We start from the raw sequence: 17452 nt of genomic DNA, 5'->3' as shown, positions 1-17452 counted from the left end.
TAAGAGGATTTTCGGTCCGACCTGTATGACAAAAACTGTGTTAACTCGGCGAATATATATCATACTAATGTAAAATATAGCCTATAGCACTCCCCGATAATGTAGCATTCTACTGGTGAAAGAATTTTTGAAATCGGACCAGTAGTTCCGAAGATTACCCCATTAAAAAAATGTGACAAACTTACAAACTTTACCTCTTTATAATATTAGTATAGAAGTATAGATATAGATGAACAGGTATTACTAAAGAATAGCGCTACCACAGAAATAGAAAATTCTTGATCTAGAAGCGCTAAACTGCCACAAGATGAGAGATGCAGGCGGCTCATCATAGGCGTAGCCTTAGAGAGGCCCTGTATCAAAATTAGTTGGGGGGCCCAATAGACGAGCGGCAAATTCCGAAAATCTCTTTAACAGTTTTTTTTCTGGAAGCACCAGATTATGAGATTGTGGATTAATTTTTTTTGGGCACACTTAAGGGGACCCTTGTACTCCGGGGGCCCCATATCCTTGAGATGGCGGAAGCTACGCCCCTGCAGCTCAGGGTCGTGGTGTTTGGAGGTCGCCAAAGAGCCGTCATGCCAAAGATGATGATCTGATGTGATGATGATGACAGGGTCGGTAGTTTAAGTAGCCTAAACCGTAGAAGAGTAAAAATGTAACACTGCGAAGCTTTTATCTGCTTGTTATCGAATTTAACTTACAGACTGACGTGTAGTCTATATATATATATAAAAATGAATTGCTGTTCGTTAGTCTCGCTAAAACTCGAGAACGGACGGCTTAACGGATTTATCTTATCTTGGTCTTGAAATGTTCGTGGAGGTATAGGGAAGGTTTAAAAGGTGAGAAAAAATCAAATAATTTCCGGGAAAACCCTAAAAACTGCCCTTTTCTATTTCCCATACAAACGTTTAAGAGTCGTAGGGTAGGGGTAGGGTAGGGTAGGGTAGGGGTAGGGTAGGGTAGGGTAGGGTAGGGGTAGGGTAGGGTAGGGGTAGGGTAGGGGGGTAGAGTAGTGTAGAGTAGGGATAGGGAAGAAGTGCACATAAGTCAAAGCGAAGCTTGACCGAGTCCACTAGTCTATAATAGATTTTCTCAACAGGACAGGTACTTATTAATGATTACATAGTAATTACTTTATTAAATACTTACACGTGGAATGATGGTATTTGTCCATCCATCGTAAGTACCTTATTAGAGTTTGTAACATTCTGCACCGAGTTAGCTTTACAGGTAATTTACATAATAAATAAACTTCTTTTTTAACAATTGTTAATAGGTATTTAACAATTGGAAAAAAGAAGTTTACACGAGGCCACGAGGTAAGTTTTTCTAGAAAAGCAAGGTTTGAAAAAGTTTCACGGTCAAGAGTCTTGAAATGAAAATGAGTGATAGGGTATATCGATACGTTACATCTATAGACGAATCGATACCTTACCTACTCGCACCTAGGTAAGGAATGTCGGTTATAGCAATCCGATTTTATAGATTTCCTCGTAAAATCACCAAAAGCTAAAAGTTGATACGAACAAGGACGTCTATTGATTAGACATTAATTGTACCTAACCTACGCAGACAATGAATAATGTTAACTATTTTTAAATAATTCTCCGTTGAAAACAAAAAATACTCATGAAAGAATTATTTCGATACGTTAATTAATTCCAGAGATATAGAATTTTAAAGTGAGCGCGCGTTTAAGGCCGTGACGTCATCAAACAACATTTGCTCGTCCGTTTATCCATTGCCAATTTGGTTCAACATACTTGCCGGGGTTTATACATACTTGCAAATTTATCTTTTGTGACAATCAAATAATTTTAATATTTGAACTGATCTGATGGAGAATCAAACTAAATTTTACTAAAACTAAAAGATTTTAAGTACTTACCTAAGAACTCATATCAATTTCTAACTGCATGTTTTAATAGACTTTGATATCAAAATTGATGTCATTATCCTTAATAGTTATGACCTAGACAAACTGGTTGTAGAAACAACATTATTGTGAAATCACTTTGTAAAGATGATCGCTCATCAACTCGTAATAAACGTATAGTTTTTTTTTATTCATAGTCGTTTATTATATAGTTTTTGCAAAATTAAGTAGGCACTTAATGACTTAGCTAACCAGTGGACGTCGTACCACTCAATACTGGTGAATTTGCAATTCTGTAACAAAATTATGAATTTCGTCTTATTTTGATCTTTTTATATCTATATAATTAGTAGAGTAACCAGAACAAAATTCAAATCTATTTATATATTCGTTTTTATATTCAAGTTTTTTTTAAAATCTTTCATTTATGTATATTTATGGTAATCAGATAAAGAGGAGAAAGAATCCGGTATTAAGTATGACTGTGTATGTTGTTAGAGATTTAGAACCAGAGGTGGATGACGTTATCAATAGGCGCTCAATGCTAACTGCGACAGCTACGGCGTGATGTGCGATCACCTTAAACACGTCTCACAAGCATTGCGTAAAACAAAATAAAACCAAGAGAAATAATGAAAATTAAGTTTATTTAAATAATAACCACATAACTTACTGAGATTCCCATACACGCCCCAGCCCTATAACCTATATTTACAGTGTGGGCCGCTTATTAATATATTTACAAACGTGTGGGGAGTTCAATCACAGGGCGAAAAAGCGTTTCAAGAATTACACGGGTGCTCCCACTTCTTCTTGGTAGGATCTTGTGAGGTGGGCGGCGGCGGCGGTGAGGTTGCGAAGGCAGTGGCGAAGGCCTCGGAGGTGACGTCGGCATGCGGCTGCGGCGCGGGCGGCGGACTCCCTCTCGTCCTCCCCGTCTATCCCCGAATCCCCAGCAGCACTCGACGCGTCACTCTCAGTGTCACTGATGTCACTGATACGCCTCCCACGCTCTATTTGCTCCTCCGCGTCCCCCGCCCACAACAGCTCAGTCTTCAAGTCGTTCAGCATGGCGAACAGGCTGAACGGGTCGTCGTCACCCTCCGGAGACAGGTTCATCAGCCGACACGGCACCAACACAGTCTCCTCCATTGTGTTCACCGTTTTGACGAACTTCTCCATGTCGTTCATGACACTCTGCTTTGAGAATTCCGTGTTGTCGTTGCGTGCGATTTTCTTCAAACTGTTCCTGTAACAATGGAAAGGGAAATTTAAAAAGTTGTTTACACATCACAATTTAGCAGCCCATGACCCCTATTTATAGGAGAGCAATCCTTAACAAACCATATGGGGATCACTGTTAAGCATGAGGCACTTCTCAGAATGAGAGTGGTTAGGATAGTCCACCACACTGGCCTGATGCGGTTTGGCAGACTTCAAACACATTAATTCTTTAGGTATGCAGATTTTCTCAGGATGTGCTTAAGATTATGGCCAATGGCCAGGATAAACTGTGATAATGTTAAATTCCACTATCACAGTCCACCAGTCTACAATAATAATTACCACTATCAGTCTTAACATGCTCTCTGAGGCAAGAGGGTTTAACACTGAGTTTCCAATTCAGCTAGAAAAAATTTCTAAATATTTCCCAGGAAGGTCAGTATTTCATAACCCAACCCAGAGCTCGAACACAGGACCTTGTAAGCCGAAGCCACATAATCTAACGACTGGACCAATGAGGCAATTATGTATAATTCTTTTAACATGTTCAATGCAAATGAATTCCTTGTTTGTCCTTGTTCACTATTGGATAATAGGTATTAAAGCATTTAACAATTGGAGGGATCTGCCATCTAGATGTTACTGTAAATAGCATGGCAAATATGTTTCCCAGTCTGCCTTGCAGAAAAGAATCAGCAAGTAAACAGGTTTATACAACAGAGATAAAATTATAAGTAATATCAATTAAGTAATCTTGAGTACTTCAGACCTTCATTGAAGCTATTGCATCAATAGAATAACAATGCTATTAAATAACAAGCACAAGTTAATTAACTATTAAATCATCATGGATATCATATTGAGTAATTATAATAAGGAAATATTTCAACTCCTTGCAGAATCAACCATTTTTATCATCCTTTTTGGCAAAAATTACATTTACATACAATAGGTACTGTGATAACAAATTAAATTGTCATATTTATGCATATGTTAATTAAAATAGTGAAGGCTAATGCAAAAATGTAATTCTATATTTAATATATTTATTTAGAATTTAGATGTTGATGATAATGTTCAGGGGCTGAGAATATTTCAAGTAATATTAGAATTCTTGAAACTAATAAAAGCTAGCTAAAGTAGTATAAATATTAGGAAGAAAACCACACACATGCTCTCAACCATGTACAAAGTTTAAAGAGGCAGGCCACCTTTGCAGGCAAAAAGATAATCGGTGGACCAAAAAAACTAAATGTTGGAAAGGACCACTAGGTAAATTAAAAGTAGGGAAACCTTTAAAAAGATGTGTTGATGACATCACTGCAGTGGCTGGTCAGGGTTGGATGGCCTGACAGAGGAGAGAGATGAATGGAAAAGGATGGAGGAGACTTTTACCCAAAAAGATCCATTAACAATAAAACAAAGAGCATAACACAAGATTTTCATTATTCAAATGTGTCTAGATATAAGATATCTATTTAATGTTAAACAGTGCTTGTTAGAATAAATAAATATGAATTTAAAGCCTGACCCAAGATTCAAACCCAGCACCTCTTAATCTGCACTTATATTGTCTAACCACTGCACCTATGAGGCAGTAACATTGTATGAATGTATCAAATGATGAAAAAAAAAAAGGTTTAATAACTAACGTATGTTTAAAGTACAGAGACTCATCAACATAAAATGTGTAACAACTTACAAATCCATTAAAAACCACAACTAATAAAAAATTAAAATACAATATTTTGTTTGTCTGTCTGTAAGACAGCTTACTGGAATCTATTTTCATAGCAACAGAGAATATTTATGCTTTATCAAAATGTATTACACTGTTATCTTTCAGTATCATTCAAAATTGTAAGCCAGACAACAATTGAGCCAATGCTATTCAACAAGGACTTTGTCAAGGACAAAACAATCGGCTTAACAATATATTCAACTCAAATTCATAACAAAAGAAGTGTATGCATTTTGGCTAGGGTACAGGTGAGATCTCAAGACAGTTTCATAAAAACAAAAATATTTTACTGTCCAACCTTGAACTTGCATAAATCATAATATTTTTGGTTTTAAGTATACCATGCCGTCCAGGGCATCCATGCAGAGCATGCACGTACAAAGAAGATATAAGATACACTTATGCTTCAGTGTAATGGAATATCAGAACAACACACAGCATGGATTCTAACAACGCGATTCCTATCAGGTACCTTTTAATAATCCATACATACATATCATTATTGCTGCAGTTTAGTTTATTCTTTGCGTATTACATTATTTTGTTTGTTTTTAATAATTATGTTTGTGCTAGATTTTATTTTATTAATTCATCAAAGAATAAGAAAGAATATTTAATTAATTTATTAAGAAGATCAATTAAGGTAAAGTGTAATTCGTATTTAAGTAAAAATAATAATATTATTTAACATATTTAGCCCAAAACACATTCTGATTATAAAACACAATTGAATGGTTATATAATTAGAAAATTTCAGCCTTCGCTACTGACACAGTATATATTGGCTCCCTAGCAACAGTCTATAAAAAATGTTTATAGTTTAAAATATGATTAAGTTGTTATTCTTCTTGGTAGTTAGTAGGTATGCATAAATATTATTTTGTGTACTTATGTGTAATGTAGGTGTCAAAATATTTATTGAAAATATTTATTGATAGAAAGCTCTTGCCCAGAAAGCTAACATTTGAACCTAGGATTTTATAATCTATAGCTAAAAAATAAAACTGTATGACTACTGAATAAAATGTATGTCACTAAAATCTTTACAACTTACTTGCTCAAATACAGGTATAAAATATAGCAAAATTACTCCCAGATAAAGTAGCATTAAGTGAAAAAAAAAATTCAAATCAGTTCAGTCATTTGAGAGCCTATTCAATTCAGACAAACATACTTATATTTTTTTTCTATTCTATTTCTATTAACATTCAAATATTCACATAGATGTTATAGTTGATACAGTATGAAGTGTAGGTACCTTATGTGCAATTCTTTAGAAGGAGAGAACAGACAATATAAGTTTTATCAGCAGGTCTTTAAAATTTAATCTCGAAGCGGCCTTGTGTGCCTTTATGTATTTTGCAACTTATTACATAAACACATAAGCATACAGGTTGACAGATCAAGGCCTTAGCACCAGATGAAAAAAATTTCAATATTCTTACACTAAATGAGGCAAAGAGAACAAACATTACCAACTAACCTATAACTGGCATACTAGGTAGTATTATTTCACATATGTTTTTTAAATTTTTTTCTGATTGTGTGTAGGCTCGTTAATGGATGGGATCACAGGTCATCACCAGGGGTTTTGGACTAGTGCAAAAGCATCGCCAGAGTCTTTAGACTTTTTGTGTAGCAACTACTAACAATAAAGAATATAAAAAAGTTAATTAGAAAAAGTAAAACCTATTTGGATCATTTACTTTAGGCATTTAGTGAATTTCATAAATTATAGTCCTCAAACTACTTTTACTACTAAAATTTAAATTAGTAATCACAAAAACAAGTTACACATGAAATTGATTTATAATTTAAATAGGTAAAACTAATATGAAAAATGTTCAATATCAAATTGAATTAGTTCCAGAATTAGGTTTTAAATATACCTACAACTCAGCATGAAATTTGTGAGTTTTTTCTGTCACCCCACACTGTAAAACCATGGAATACTAAGATATTCTTCATTAGCTTATTGTTCTGCTCCAAGGTGCAAGGTGCTGTACCAAAATTCATCTAAATCAGTTCAGCAGTATAACTATGCAAAAGTGTCAAACAGGCTATTTTCACATTTATAATAATAATAATAATAATAATAATAATAATAATAAATAAATAAATATACATAAACAATACACATCACTATCTAGCCCCAAAGTAAGCCCCCCACAGAGTAGCTTGTGTTATGGGTGCTAAGATAGTTGATATTATAATATTAATATACAATTATATACTACATATAAATACTTATATAATGTATAAATACACACAGACACTGGAAAACACTCATGCTCATCGCACAAATATTTTCCAGCTGTGGGAATCAAACCCACGGCCGTGGATGCAGAAAGCAGGGTCACTACCCACTGCGCCACGCGGCCGTCAAAATATATTAGTCCTATATATTTTTCAACAAGAATAATTTGATTAGTGTTTTCCCAGTCTGGAGGATAATTTCTAAATATTCAAAAAACAAGGAAAAAGAGTGGTATTTATAGTGTTTTACTCTTAAGCCATCTAAAGATGTCATATCATTTAGGTATGTAATATGCATTAGAGAAATGTAGACAATCTCACAACAAAAGACAAAATAGAAGGGAAATCTCACAAGTGGCTATTGTAAAAGCTTGAAAACTGAAATGATACTTGAACTATTAGTAGATCTGCACAAAACTGGTACTCTAAGAAGTAAATAGACAATATTAAGTAACAAAAGCTCCAAGGTAAAGGGGCCGGCCTCATTGTAGAGAGGTGATGGTTTAAACCCTGCTTGCTGGACTATCATCGTACTCACTACTAACACTGTCTTTCGCAACTAATTGGAGGGGAAAGGAAATGTTGGTTGTATTTAAAAATATAGCAAATATTCTTTAAATAAAAAAAATATATGAGATTGATCAGGGTTATTTAGCTCCACGCTGATATAATGCTGACTGGCAGACTTAGGGTGATAGTGATAATTCTTAGTAAATCAGATGTTAATTATACTGACTGTGACCAACTGCTTATCTTGTACTCTAAGGCATGGGGTATGTAACACCATCAACTTAATTCCAGGTTGAGAATTTTGATTAAAAATTTTTAGAAGAAAATCTTACTATTTCATAGTAGATCACAGGACTCAAATCCCAGACCTAGTGATTTGAACACATAGTATTACCACTGGACCAACAAGGCATATTTTTGATAAGTAGCAAGTGGCCAAATTTTCCTCCGCTCATAGCCGACAGATCTCATGAGAACAGAACGAAAAAAAAAAGAAGTAACAAGTGGATGATCTAATGAAATGCATTACTTAGTCCAGAGTATTGCAAAAGATAAAAGAAGTTCACTTAATTGTTATGTTTTAGGGTCAAGTATACATAAATTAATTCGACCCTGGTGTTAAATATATTCATTGGGTATTTGTACAACCTCATTACTGCATACAGTAATAATTCAATTAATTAAAGGATCAATTAAAAGGATGTTTTATGAATTTGTACAATGTAAGAAAAGCAAAATTGATTCTGAAACAACACTAACTTGATGTTATTGGAAAAGAATTGGGTTTTGCCATTCATTTAACAAATTCATTCAACATATAACTGACAAATATTATTCCACAAAAAATTTGGAAAACCCCAGATGTGGTGGGACTGGTGGGTGGTAGAAACTATATCTTATTGACTACATTATTGGTCTAGATTTGGAGGTTGTCAGTCAGGGTATGCACTAGTGAGACAATTTAACCAGTGGTAAAATCTGCATTTGATAAATAATTACAGAACATTAATTAAGGTATGCAGTTCTTTAAAACATGTAAGAACAGTACGCCGCTGAGAGTTCGTGATTACATAGCAGATTTTATGTTATGTCATGCTCAAAATTTTATATGTTATTGACCTATATCGGCGATTACTTAATAGTTTGATGAATGAATTAAAGTTTTCTATCATTGACGTATCGTGAGTCATGCTTTGCGCACGCCCATTAAAGTTGTCTCAATGCAGGATAACCTCATTGAAGTCGATCAGAAAAAAGAAGAAAAAGAACACTCGACACCGTTGGAGTGACGCCACGACTTTATCACGCCAATAAGATGCAGATTGCAGAGGTTGCGACATTTGTACGATGCATACTGCTAATGTGAAAGGAATTCGACATTTCGTCAATCTAAACCTCTATACATCTCAAAACTCATTATATTTTACTTCTACAATAATTCGTGTCGAGGTTACCACAAAATCACATCCCAGATCGAACCCACGAAGGGCGCTGCCATTTAAAGTGGTTGAAAATTGTACCAACCTGCTGTTCTCCAATTTGGTCGATATGTCGGTATTGAAAGACATCTTCATGTAATATTTAAACGTATTAAATAGCACTGAACACACACGTCCTGGGGTTTTCACTTATTAAATTTAATTGACGTTTGTAATGTGAGCTTACGAAACGTCGCGTACTGATTTTTTAAAAATTAAATTCACAGAGCACAAGCGACCGCACACGAACGCGAGATTTTGACGTTTGGCAAGTAGTGGGGAGCGTCCTCGCGTATTTATATGACTGGATCGTACGATGCGGGGGAAGCGAACTCGGTATTTTATTTTATCATTATTGTACATTATACAGTAAGCCTAAGAAATTGTTATTATTCATTGATTGTTACGTATTTACAGCATTCTTATGTATAAGAAATATATCTTTGTTTTGTTATAATTTTATCTCATGAACAGTGAATTTATTAATGCAAAGCGATCGTAGACTGGGTGCGTCCCACGAAGTCACACCACATGCGGGCTCTCTGATTGGCTGTTCGGCATCGTTACTTCGATTCATCGGTAGATTTTAAATTTTTACCAGTACACATTATTTGTTAAATATCTACTTAAAAGAAAAAAAAGACCCAAAAGTTTTAATAAGTACATACAAACATAGATGTAAAACAGTTAATATTTATTTTTAATTGACTATCTTAGAAATAAAAAATACAACAGGCACCCAATGATATTTAAGGTCTTTGCAGGCACCTACTTATTTGCCAAAGGGTAGGTAGAGGCTACTTCTACCAACCCTAATTAAATCCTACTTATAAATTTTATATTAATATGTGTAAAAAGTTTTATAGTAACTGGGGTAATTAAGGTGAAAGATCATGAATACATTCACACTTACCATTGTATGTAAATCTAGAACCGAATGCCGATCGTTTTGTTTATATTTCAATATAGGTACGGACGTATATTATGTATAAGTACTTGAATTAAGTAGTTTAAATTAATCAATAATTAGGTAGGTTGTTATTTCAACATTCCTTTGTGTACACGTCAATATTAAATAATTGTACCTGACTTTCAAAACAATTTGACTCCCTTCACGGTAGATAGGTACTTAACTAAATTAAAATAAAACACAGAACCATCTTACTTAGTAATTTTCTTTGCAGGCATTTATTGAATATTCGAATATAGATCTACCAAAAACCACATCATAAAGAATAAATCCAGAATGAGTGTTTACAAGCAGCGTGGTGAAGCCGGTGAAACCCATAAAAAACAAACGTCACGCGTCTCCTTGACATTGACATCCGCATAACTTTTTTCATAATTTGTGTTTCAAAATTTAACACTAACAACAATTACGTAAATTAATATAATAATCAATAATATCCAATAAAAATACTTCATCTTATTTCTTTCGCTTTTAAAATATTTGAAAACATAAGACGCCATTTTTCTTGAATAATATTGAAAATTACTCATGCAACGTTGATATACCGTCGTGTTCCGTGCTCTATATCTGTTAATCTATGCCAAAAACAAAGAATTTAAAAAAAAAACGTTTTACCTATGAGTAAGAACAGAATAACATTTTATGTGAGTGTATTTGTCTAAATAGTTAATTAAAATTAACTGAGACTTAAAAAAATAGAAAATTTGACCCAGCGCATACCGCCTCAAATTAAAATGTCTAAATATTGCATTAACCTGTTAGCGGAATGAAATAAAAACAATTAACTGTTTTACATCTTCTTACAATTGATAAAATAAAAAAAATTGTTTTGCCCCTTTCTGTATGACAGTAGTATAAACATTTATTTATATTGTAGTTACTTAAAATAATAATCCATATTAAACAGCCTATTTATCGTACTTTCAAGTAACCAATTGGGTCGATTCCCTTCATTAAACTGAAGAACCTTTACATTTTTGTGATTTTCTTACCTTTCCAATGTGAGAGGAAATACATCGAGGCCGAACGAGACGAGACAAAAAATAATAATTGTTAAAAATCAGACAATCTGTTCTTGGGTTATCATCTTAAAAGCCGTTTCTTAGACCATATTACCTAAAATGAATATATTCATGCTATATTTTTATATGTATATTGTAATTACTAATATATTGCTACTAACGGACGCTCGCGTGACTTTGTGAAACTCGATGTAAACTTTCAACCCCTATTTTTTTAAAAAAAAGTAATATAGCCTATTGAGTGCTACTCAAGGGTAGTGTAGCTTCCCAACAGTGAAATAATTTTTCAAATAGGTTCAGTAGTTTCTGAGCCTATTCATTACATACAAACAAACAATCAAATCTTTCTTCTTTATAATATTAGTATCATCATCATCATCATTCTCAACCCATACTCGGCTCATTACTGAGCTGGAGTCTTCTCTCAGAATGAGAGGGGTTAGGCCAATAGTCCACCACGCTGGCCCAATGCGGATTGGCCGACTTCACACACGCAGAGAATTAAGAAAATTCTCAGGTAGGTATGCAGGTTTCCTCACGATATTTTCTTTCGCCGTTTGAGACACGTGATATTTAATTTCTTAAAGATAAATATTAGTATATAAGTATTCATATATACTAGATATATATCTGCACTCTGTGGTATCAATTTGGTAGATAAGTATTTTATGTAAGCGACACACCCACTGTCGTCATACAGATTACAGTATTAATAAAGTTAAGGTTAACTTGAAAACATGTTTTGTATTTGTTGGCAACTCGTTTACGTTCATGAGCTGAATCGGTTGTATACACGTTGCTGTGAAAATAATTGTCGTTATTGTTATTAGCGCATAATCGCGGTATCGCTTTGATTAACTCTCTAACTATTTAGTACTAGTGTAGGTACATCGCCTCCTGCAACCCACCGCTAACTTTGACTTCACCATAATGGGTATTAAATTCATTAAATGCGGAATTCAATTTATCAACATTAACGAATTTTTAAAAGCCAACTCCTGGGCTATTGTAATATTAAAGGAATGATTTGGAGTTTGGACCCGTCATGCTGCTCTTATGAGGGTGGGCTCAAAGTATAAATATTTGACGTTATAAAGACAACGATCAGATTATGACCAATTTATAACTAAACTAGCGGACGCCCGCGACTTCGTCCGCGTGGAATTTACTTTTTCACAAATACCTTGGGATCCATGGATTTTTTTTGGGATAAAAAGTAGTCTATATGTTAATCAACACTATAATCTGTCTCTACTTAAAATTTCAGGCTACTCGGTTCAGTAGCCGAGGCATGAAAGAGAAACAAACACTTATACCATCAAAAATATAAGGTTTGCGTAAATCTCATGAATCCAAGGTTCGGGATAAAAAGCCTATTTGTTAATCCAGAGTAAAATCTATTTCCATTCCAAATATCAGCCAAATTCGTTTAGTAACTTGCGCCGTTAAAGAGTAAGAAACATCCAAACATACATCCAAACTTTTGGGTTTATAATATTAGTAGGATGGCAGCAGCTATAGTAATAAAAATTTTAATAAAAAAAATTCAACCGACTTCCAACTCTAAAATTAACCTAAACTAAAAAGCAAAAAATAACATCTTACCTATGTGCTACTTTTTGATCAGTTTGAAGGCGGTGCCAAGCCAGTGATGTTTTAATTCAAGCCGTTTAAATTACAAAATTTCTGTGGTTCTTTCAGAAACGACTTTAATTAAAACATGACACTGGATTGGCACCGCCTTCAAACTGATCAGAAGGTAGCACATAGGTAAGATGTTATTATTTAACCGAAGCCGAAGTTTGATCTTAAGGACGAGAGGTATTAAGTACATACAACATATTCCTACTTAAGTACTACTTTCATTATAAACGCCCAAATTATCATAGGTTACTTTTTAATTATTTGGGAATTTATCATTATTATAAAAAGTTCAAGTTCAGTTGGGCAGGAGAATCAGTTGCAAAATATCGCTTGAGGGTTACAAACCAAACCTGGCCTGTAATGCAGGAAATCTTTAAATAAAGATTTAATTATTTTACTTATTAATTTCACACGGAGTTTTATCCGCATGTCCTCGTATCGGTACACAGTAGAGATGTTTTAATTTATACAAAATTAATTATACATGTCAATTGTTCAAGGGTCTCAAACCAGACTCAAACTGAAACTCACCTTTCTGTTGAATTTCCGATATTTATCGCCTACATCTGTAACTTGTATTTCTACTATTCTGTTATCTTTAGTTAGCTTTAGCCTACGGTTTCACCCGTTTAGAAAACACCTGTAAAGTGCAATAAAGCCTATGCAATAAAGTAAAAAAAAACTTTATATTCGACTACGGCAAAGCCAAAAGGAAGGATAATATATAATATCATTGGCTATACTTGGTATATCTTCCCCAGACACCTCAGAAGAGATGGCCAATAAACTAATTGAAAATAAAAGATTTCCATAGTAACTGATAAGTTCTTTTTATGAGATTTTTTAAACCTATGGCCAACTATCCCGGACTTACCCTTTTAGTATAGTTAGGAATACAAAGAGATTAATGGCTTCGCCATCGAAAGACTTCTTGTTAACATTCTAATATTAATCAATCAGTCATTGAATTTGGATTGTTTGTCTGTTATACGGTTTCTTATGGCGTCTGTATCTGTACTAGGTATGTGAAACTCTACATAATAATATCCTTTCCTTATAGATATAGAAGGTATTAATGTACAAATTGTACTAAGTGATAAAATATACCTAGTAGCTCTTGACTGCAATCTCACCTCACCGGGACCAATAAAATAACCTCAATTGGCCCAACCGGGGATCAAACCCAGGACGTCCGTCTTGTAAATCCGTGCGCATACCACTACGCCACGGAGGCCGTAAATTCCTAAGCTGTAAGCTTCAAATTACGTAAAAAAATATAGGTATTCTTCTGTGCAATCCTGGAGCATGCATTTTACCAAGTAGGTACAATATAATGTCGTTGCTTTTTAAACTCGCCTTTGTAATCATACAAGCGCATATCTATCCTCTATACTAATATATAAAGCTGAAGAGTTTGTTTGTTTGATTGTACGCGCTAATCTCAGGAAGTACTGGTCCGATTTGAAAATTCTTTCAGTGTTACACAGCCTATTTATTGAGGAAGGCTATAGGCTATATATTATCTCCTTATTCCTACGGGAACGAGAATCACGCGGGTGAAACCGAGCGGCGTCAGCTAGTTTGTAACAAAATCCTGTAGGCACCTTTGATTATCTAATATACACCGTGCTACCGGCCGCGTCTATAATCCGCCGCGACATGTATGTATCCATTACGAGAAACTCTATAGTAATATTAAAAATAAGCTGAAGCACATTCACACGCTATCGAAAAAAAAAATTAAAATTGATGAAAAAACTTCAGAACATCCTGTTTCATTCTGTTTGGAAAGAAGAGGTTAATGAACTTTAACCTAGTTTCAGAAATTTTGTTGTTTAATACCTACATACCTACTATTTTGATACACCTAGTCGGCGGCAGTGTCTTTACTAGGGCTGTTAATAAAATATCGATATATCAAAATATCGATTATCACTTAATAGCGATAAGTATTCATTACTAATATTTTTATGGACGATATATCGATAGTTCGATAGTAGATATCGATACTAGATATTTTTAACAAGTTTTAATTTTTTATATCCCTCGCAAATTATTTAAACTAAAACATTATCAAACATAATCTACTTTACTTTATTTATACTTTATTACGTTTTTCATATTTTAGTTTATTTAATTGCATTTTATCGAAAATGTCACTGAAATAAGTAAAACGTAATGTATTCAGATAGTATACACTACTTTACCCTCAGACAAAACTTTAAACATGTTTAATCGTATTAATTTACTTGTCAATTTAGTTACATAAAAAAATAGTGAAGTTTAATAAATACTTAATTGTTAAAAGTTTTCATTTAGCCGAAAAATTTATTTTGAAATTATCGATATATCGAGAATCTGATATTTTAAAAAATAGCAAGCCCTAGTCTTTTGCGGTTTCCTTTTTGATAACGCCGCTCGCCGCCTAACCCGTAACTATTGTCGGCAATGTCCAAAAATAGGTACAGGTAAGAAATGTATCTTTCGATCGTTTCTTATAACGCAAGGTGATTGGTTGGGTTTTAATAATTCGATCATTCGGGTCACGGGTCTTTCGTGTTTTGTGTATCGTTACGACTCGACTTAAAGTATGTAGTTACTTGAGTCTTAAACTGAACATCCGTAGGACATGAATCGGAACCCTTTTTTTATTCGTTACAAGTTAGCCATCGACTACAATTTCACCTGACGGTAGTGTAGTAAGTGATTATGCAATCTGAAATGGAAACGGACTAACTTATTAGGGGGAGTATTTGAATCCACGGCTTGGCGGTACGTCTTTGTCGGTAGGGTGGTAACGAGCCACGATCGAAGTCTCCCACCAGCCAGGACCAAAACCCCAATCGGCCCAACCGAGGTTCAAACCTCCAGGACCTCCAGGACCTCCGTCTTGTAAATCCACCGCGCACACCACTGCGCCACGAAGGCCGTTAAAATTCCGAACTGATCGGATTTTAGGTTGCTATTCTGTAAAGTGATGTTGTACGACTGACCGATGAGTATTCGATCCAGATAATTGTTACAAGTCCAATTCAGTGTGGTGAACAGAAATCGTTCGCAGATTATTTGAGGCGCTGACGGCCGCGTCACTCGCTCACGCACAAGTACGGATCGGGTATCAGAGATTCGATCAATCACGATCGACACAGGTCTAGTACGGGTTAACACCCGTAAATAAAATAGAATTTAATTTAAAGAAATATTTTAAAGTGAATGACCTCAAAGCTCAAAGGGACCGACTGGCTGCCGACGTGACTGCGGCGAGGAGGTAGGTAGATGTTTGAAAATACAGGATGTGTTAAAATAATCGATTTTTGAAAGTTTATTACAATTGTAACTCCTTGAATTGTACTTTGTTTTTTTTTTTAATAACACTGATGGATATTAGACATTGGGTACATTATGTGGGATTTTGGTTTAAGACGAATAACGTAGCGCGGTGTATAAAATTCTCGTGTCGCGGTGTTCGAACTTGAACTCCTCCGAAACGGCTCGACCGATTTTGATGAAATTTTTTGTGCATATTCAGTAGGTCTGAGAATCGGCCAACATCTATTTTTCAAACCCCTAAATCCTAGGATAGGGTAGTGGTAGGGTAGGGGTATGGTATAGGGATAGGGTAGGGGTAGGGTAGCGGTAGGGTAGGGGTAGGGTAGGGGTAGGGTAGGGGTAGGGTAGGGGTAGGGTAGGGGTAGGGGTAGGGTAGGGGTAGGGTAGGGTAGTGGTAGGGTAGGTTTATGGTATAGGGATAGGGTAAGGGTAGGGTAGTGGTAGGGTAGTTGTAGGGTAGGGTAGGGTAGGGGTAGAGTAGAGGTAGGGTAGGGGTAGGGTAGGGGTAGGGGTAGGAGTATGTTAGTGTAAGGTAGGGATAGGGAAGAAGTGCAAATAAATAAATTAATAAGTCAAAGCGAAGGTTGAGCGAGTCCGCTAGTATAGGTATATACTATACGTCGTAGGCACCTAACTATGTTGACGTAAGCACTTTATTTGTAGTAGTATCTAATGTAGTCTTCAAGCAGAGTCTAGATAGACGATGATGAGTCGATACCTATCTAACGTACTTCACATTAATAGTCAGCTATGTGTCACCTAAAGTTTACTATGAATAATCAATAATCACAGATAAAAATCACATCACACGAATTTACAACTGATAGTCTGATATGAATCTTCTTAGTCACAACTCACAAGTTCAAACTCACACACACAAGAAATTATGCCAAATCGGTCCTTCATATTAAAGTGATAAGGATTACCATTTATGTAAAATTAACCGCCCTCTAAATGGGACCCGACTCGACACCGAGAGGGAGTTTGCAATTTTTTTATTTGGTATTTGTTAGTTATTAAGCAGTCTTTAAGTACCTTACGTATCAATAAATCTTGGACGGTGTTTTCCGAAGGGTTCGTGACTGACGTCTGGAGATATGATTTCTCATAATAGGTAGGTATTATGCTCTTAATCAAATGCACTTTATACCTACTTCATGTACGGTTAAGGGTCTGTCTTCTATCCTTTTACACCTGTCCAAAGTCACCACAGTCCAAACATAATTGGCAACTGTACGGCAGAAGCTTTATACACTATAAGCCTTCCTTAAATAAGGTATGTCTGGCTATTGCAGGCTGTCGGTTTATATTAATATGCAATTTCGGTTTGAAAACCTTATAGCGACATCTGTTTACACGGTTGAGCATAAAAAATGTTAATTAAAACTTTTAATA

The 17452-nt window shown here is 34.9% G+C and overlaps 1 protein-coding gene across 1 annotated transcript; it reads right to left on the bottom strand.

The window, feature by feature from the left end:
* Positions 1–2512: 2512 nt before the first annotated feature.
* On the bottom strand, positions 2513–9370 carry LOC112055674 (mid1-interacting protein 1A). The gene is made up of 2 exons (XM_024095868.2): positions 9138–9370; positions 2513–3131 (listed from the first exon to the last, which is right to left on the bottom strand). Exons 1-2 carry the CDS (start codon positions 9185–9187, stop codon positions 2672–2674), a joined length of 510 nt encoding a protein of 169 aa, XP_023951636.1. The 5' UTR covers positions 9188–9370; the 3' UTR covers positions 2513–2671.
* Positions 9371–17452: the final 8082 nt, after the last annotated feature.

Source organism: Bicyclus anynana, chromosome 1, assembly GCF_947172395.1.
Source record: "Bicyclus anynana chromosome 1, ilBicAnyn1.1, whole genome shotgun sequence".
NCBI lineage: Eukaryota > Metazoa > Arthropoda > Insecta > Lepidoptera > Nymphalidae > Bicyclus > Bicyclus anynana.
Note: the sequence above shows the minus strand (reverse complement) of the source record. Positions and strands in the feature narration are given on the sequence as shown.

What these genes read in the sequence shown, in the direction of transcription:
- LOC112055674 (XM_024095868.2), bottom strand. Translation starts at nt 9,187, where the DNA reads ATGAAGATGTCTTTCAATACCGACATATCGACCAAATTGGAGAACAGC. An exon ending in ACCAAATTGGAGAACAGCAG is followed by an intron (nt 3,132 to 9,137) that starts GTTGGTACAATT and finishes CCATTGTTACAG; the next exon opens with GAACAGTTTGAAGAAAATCG.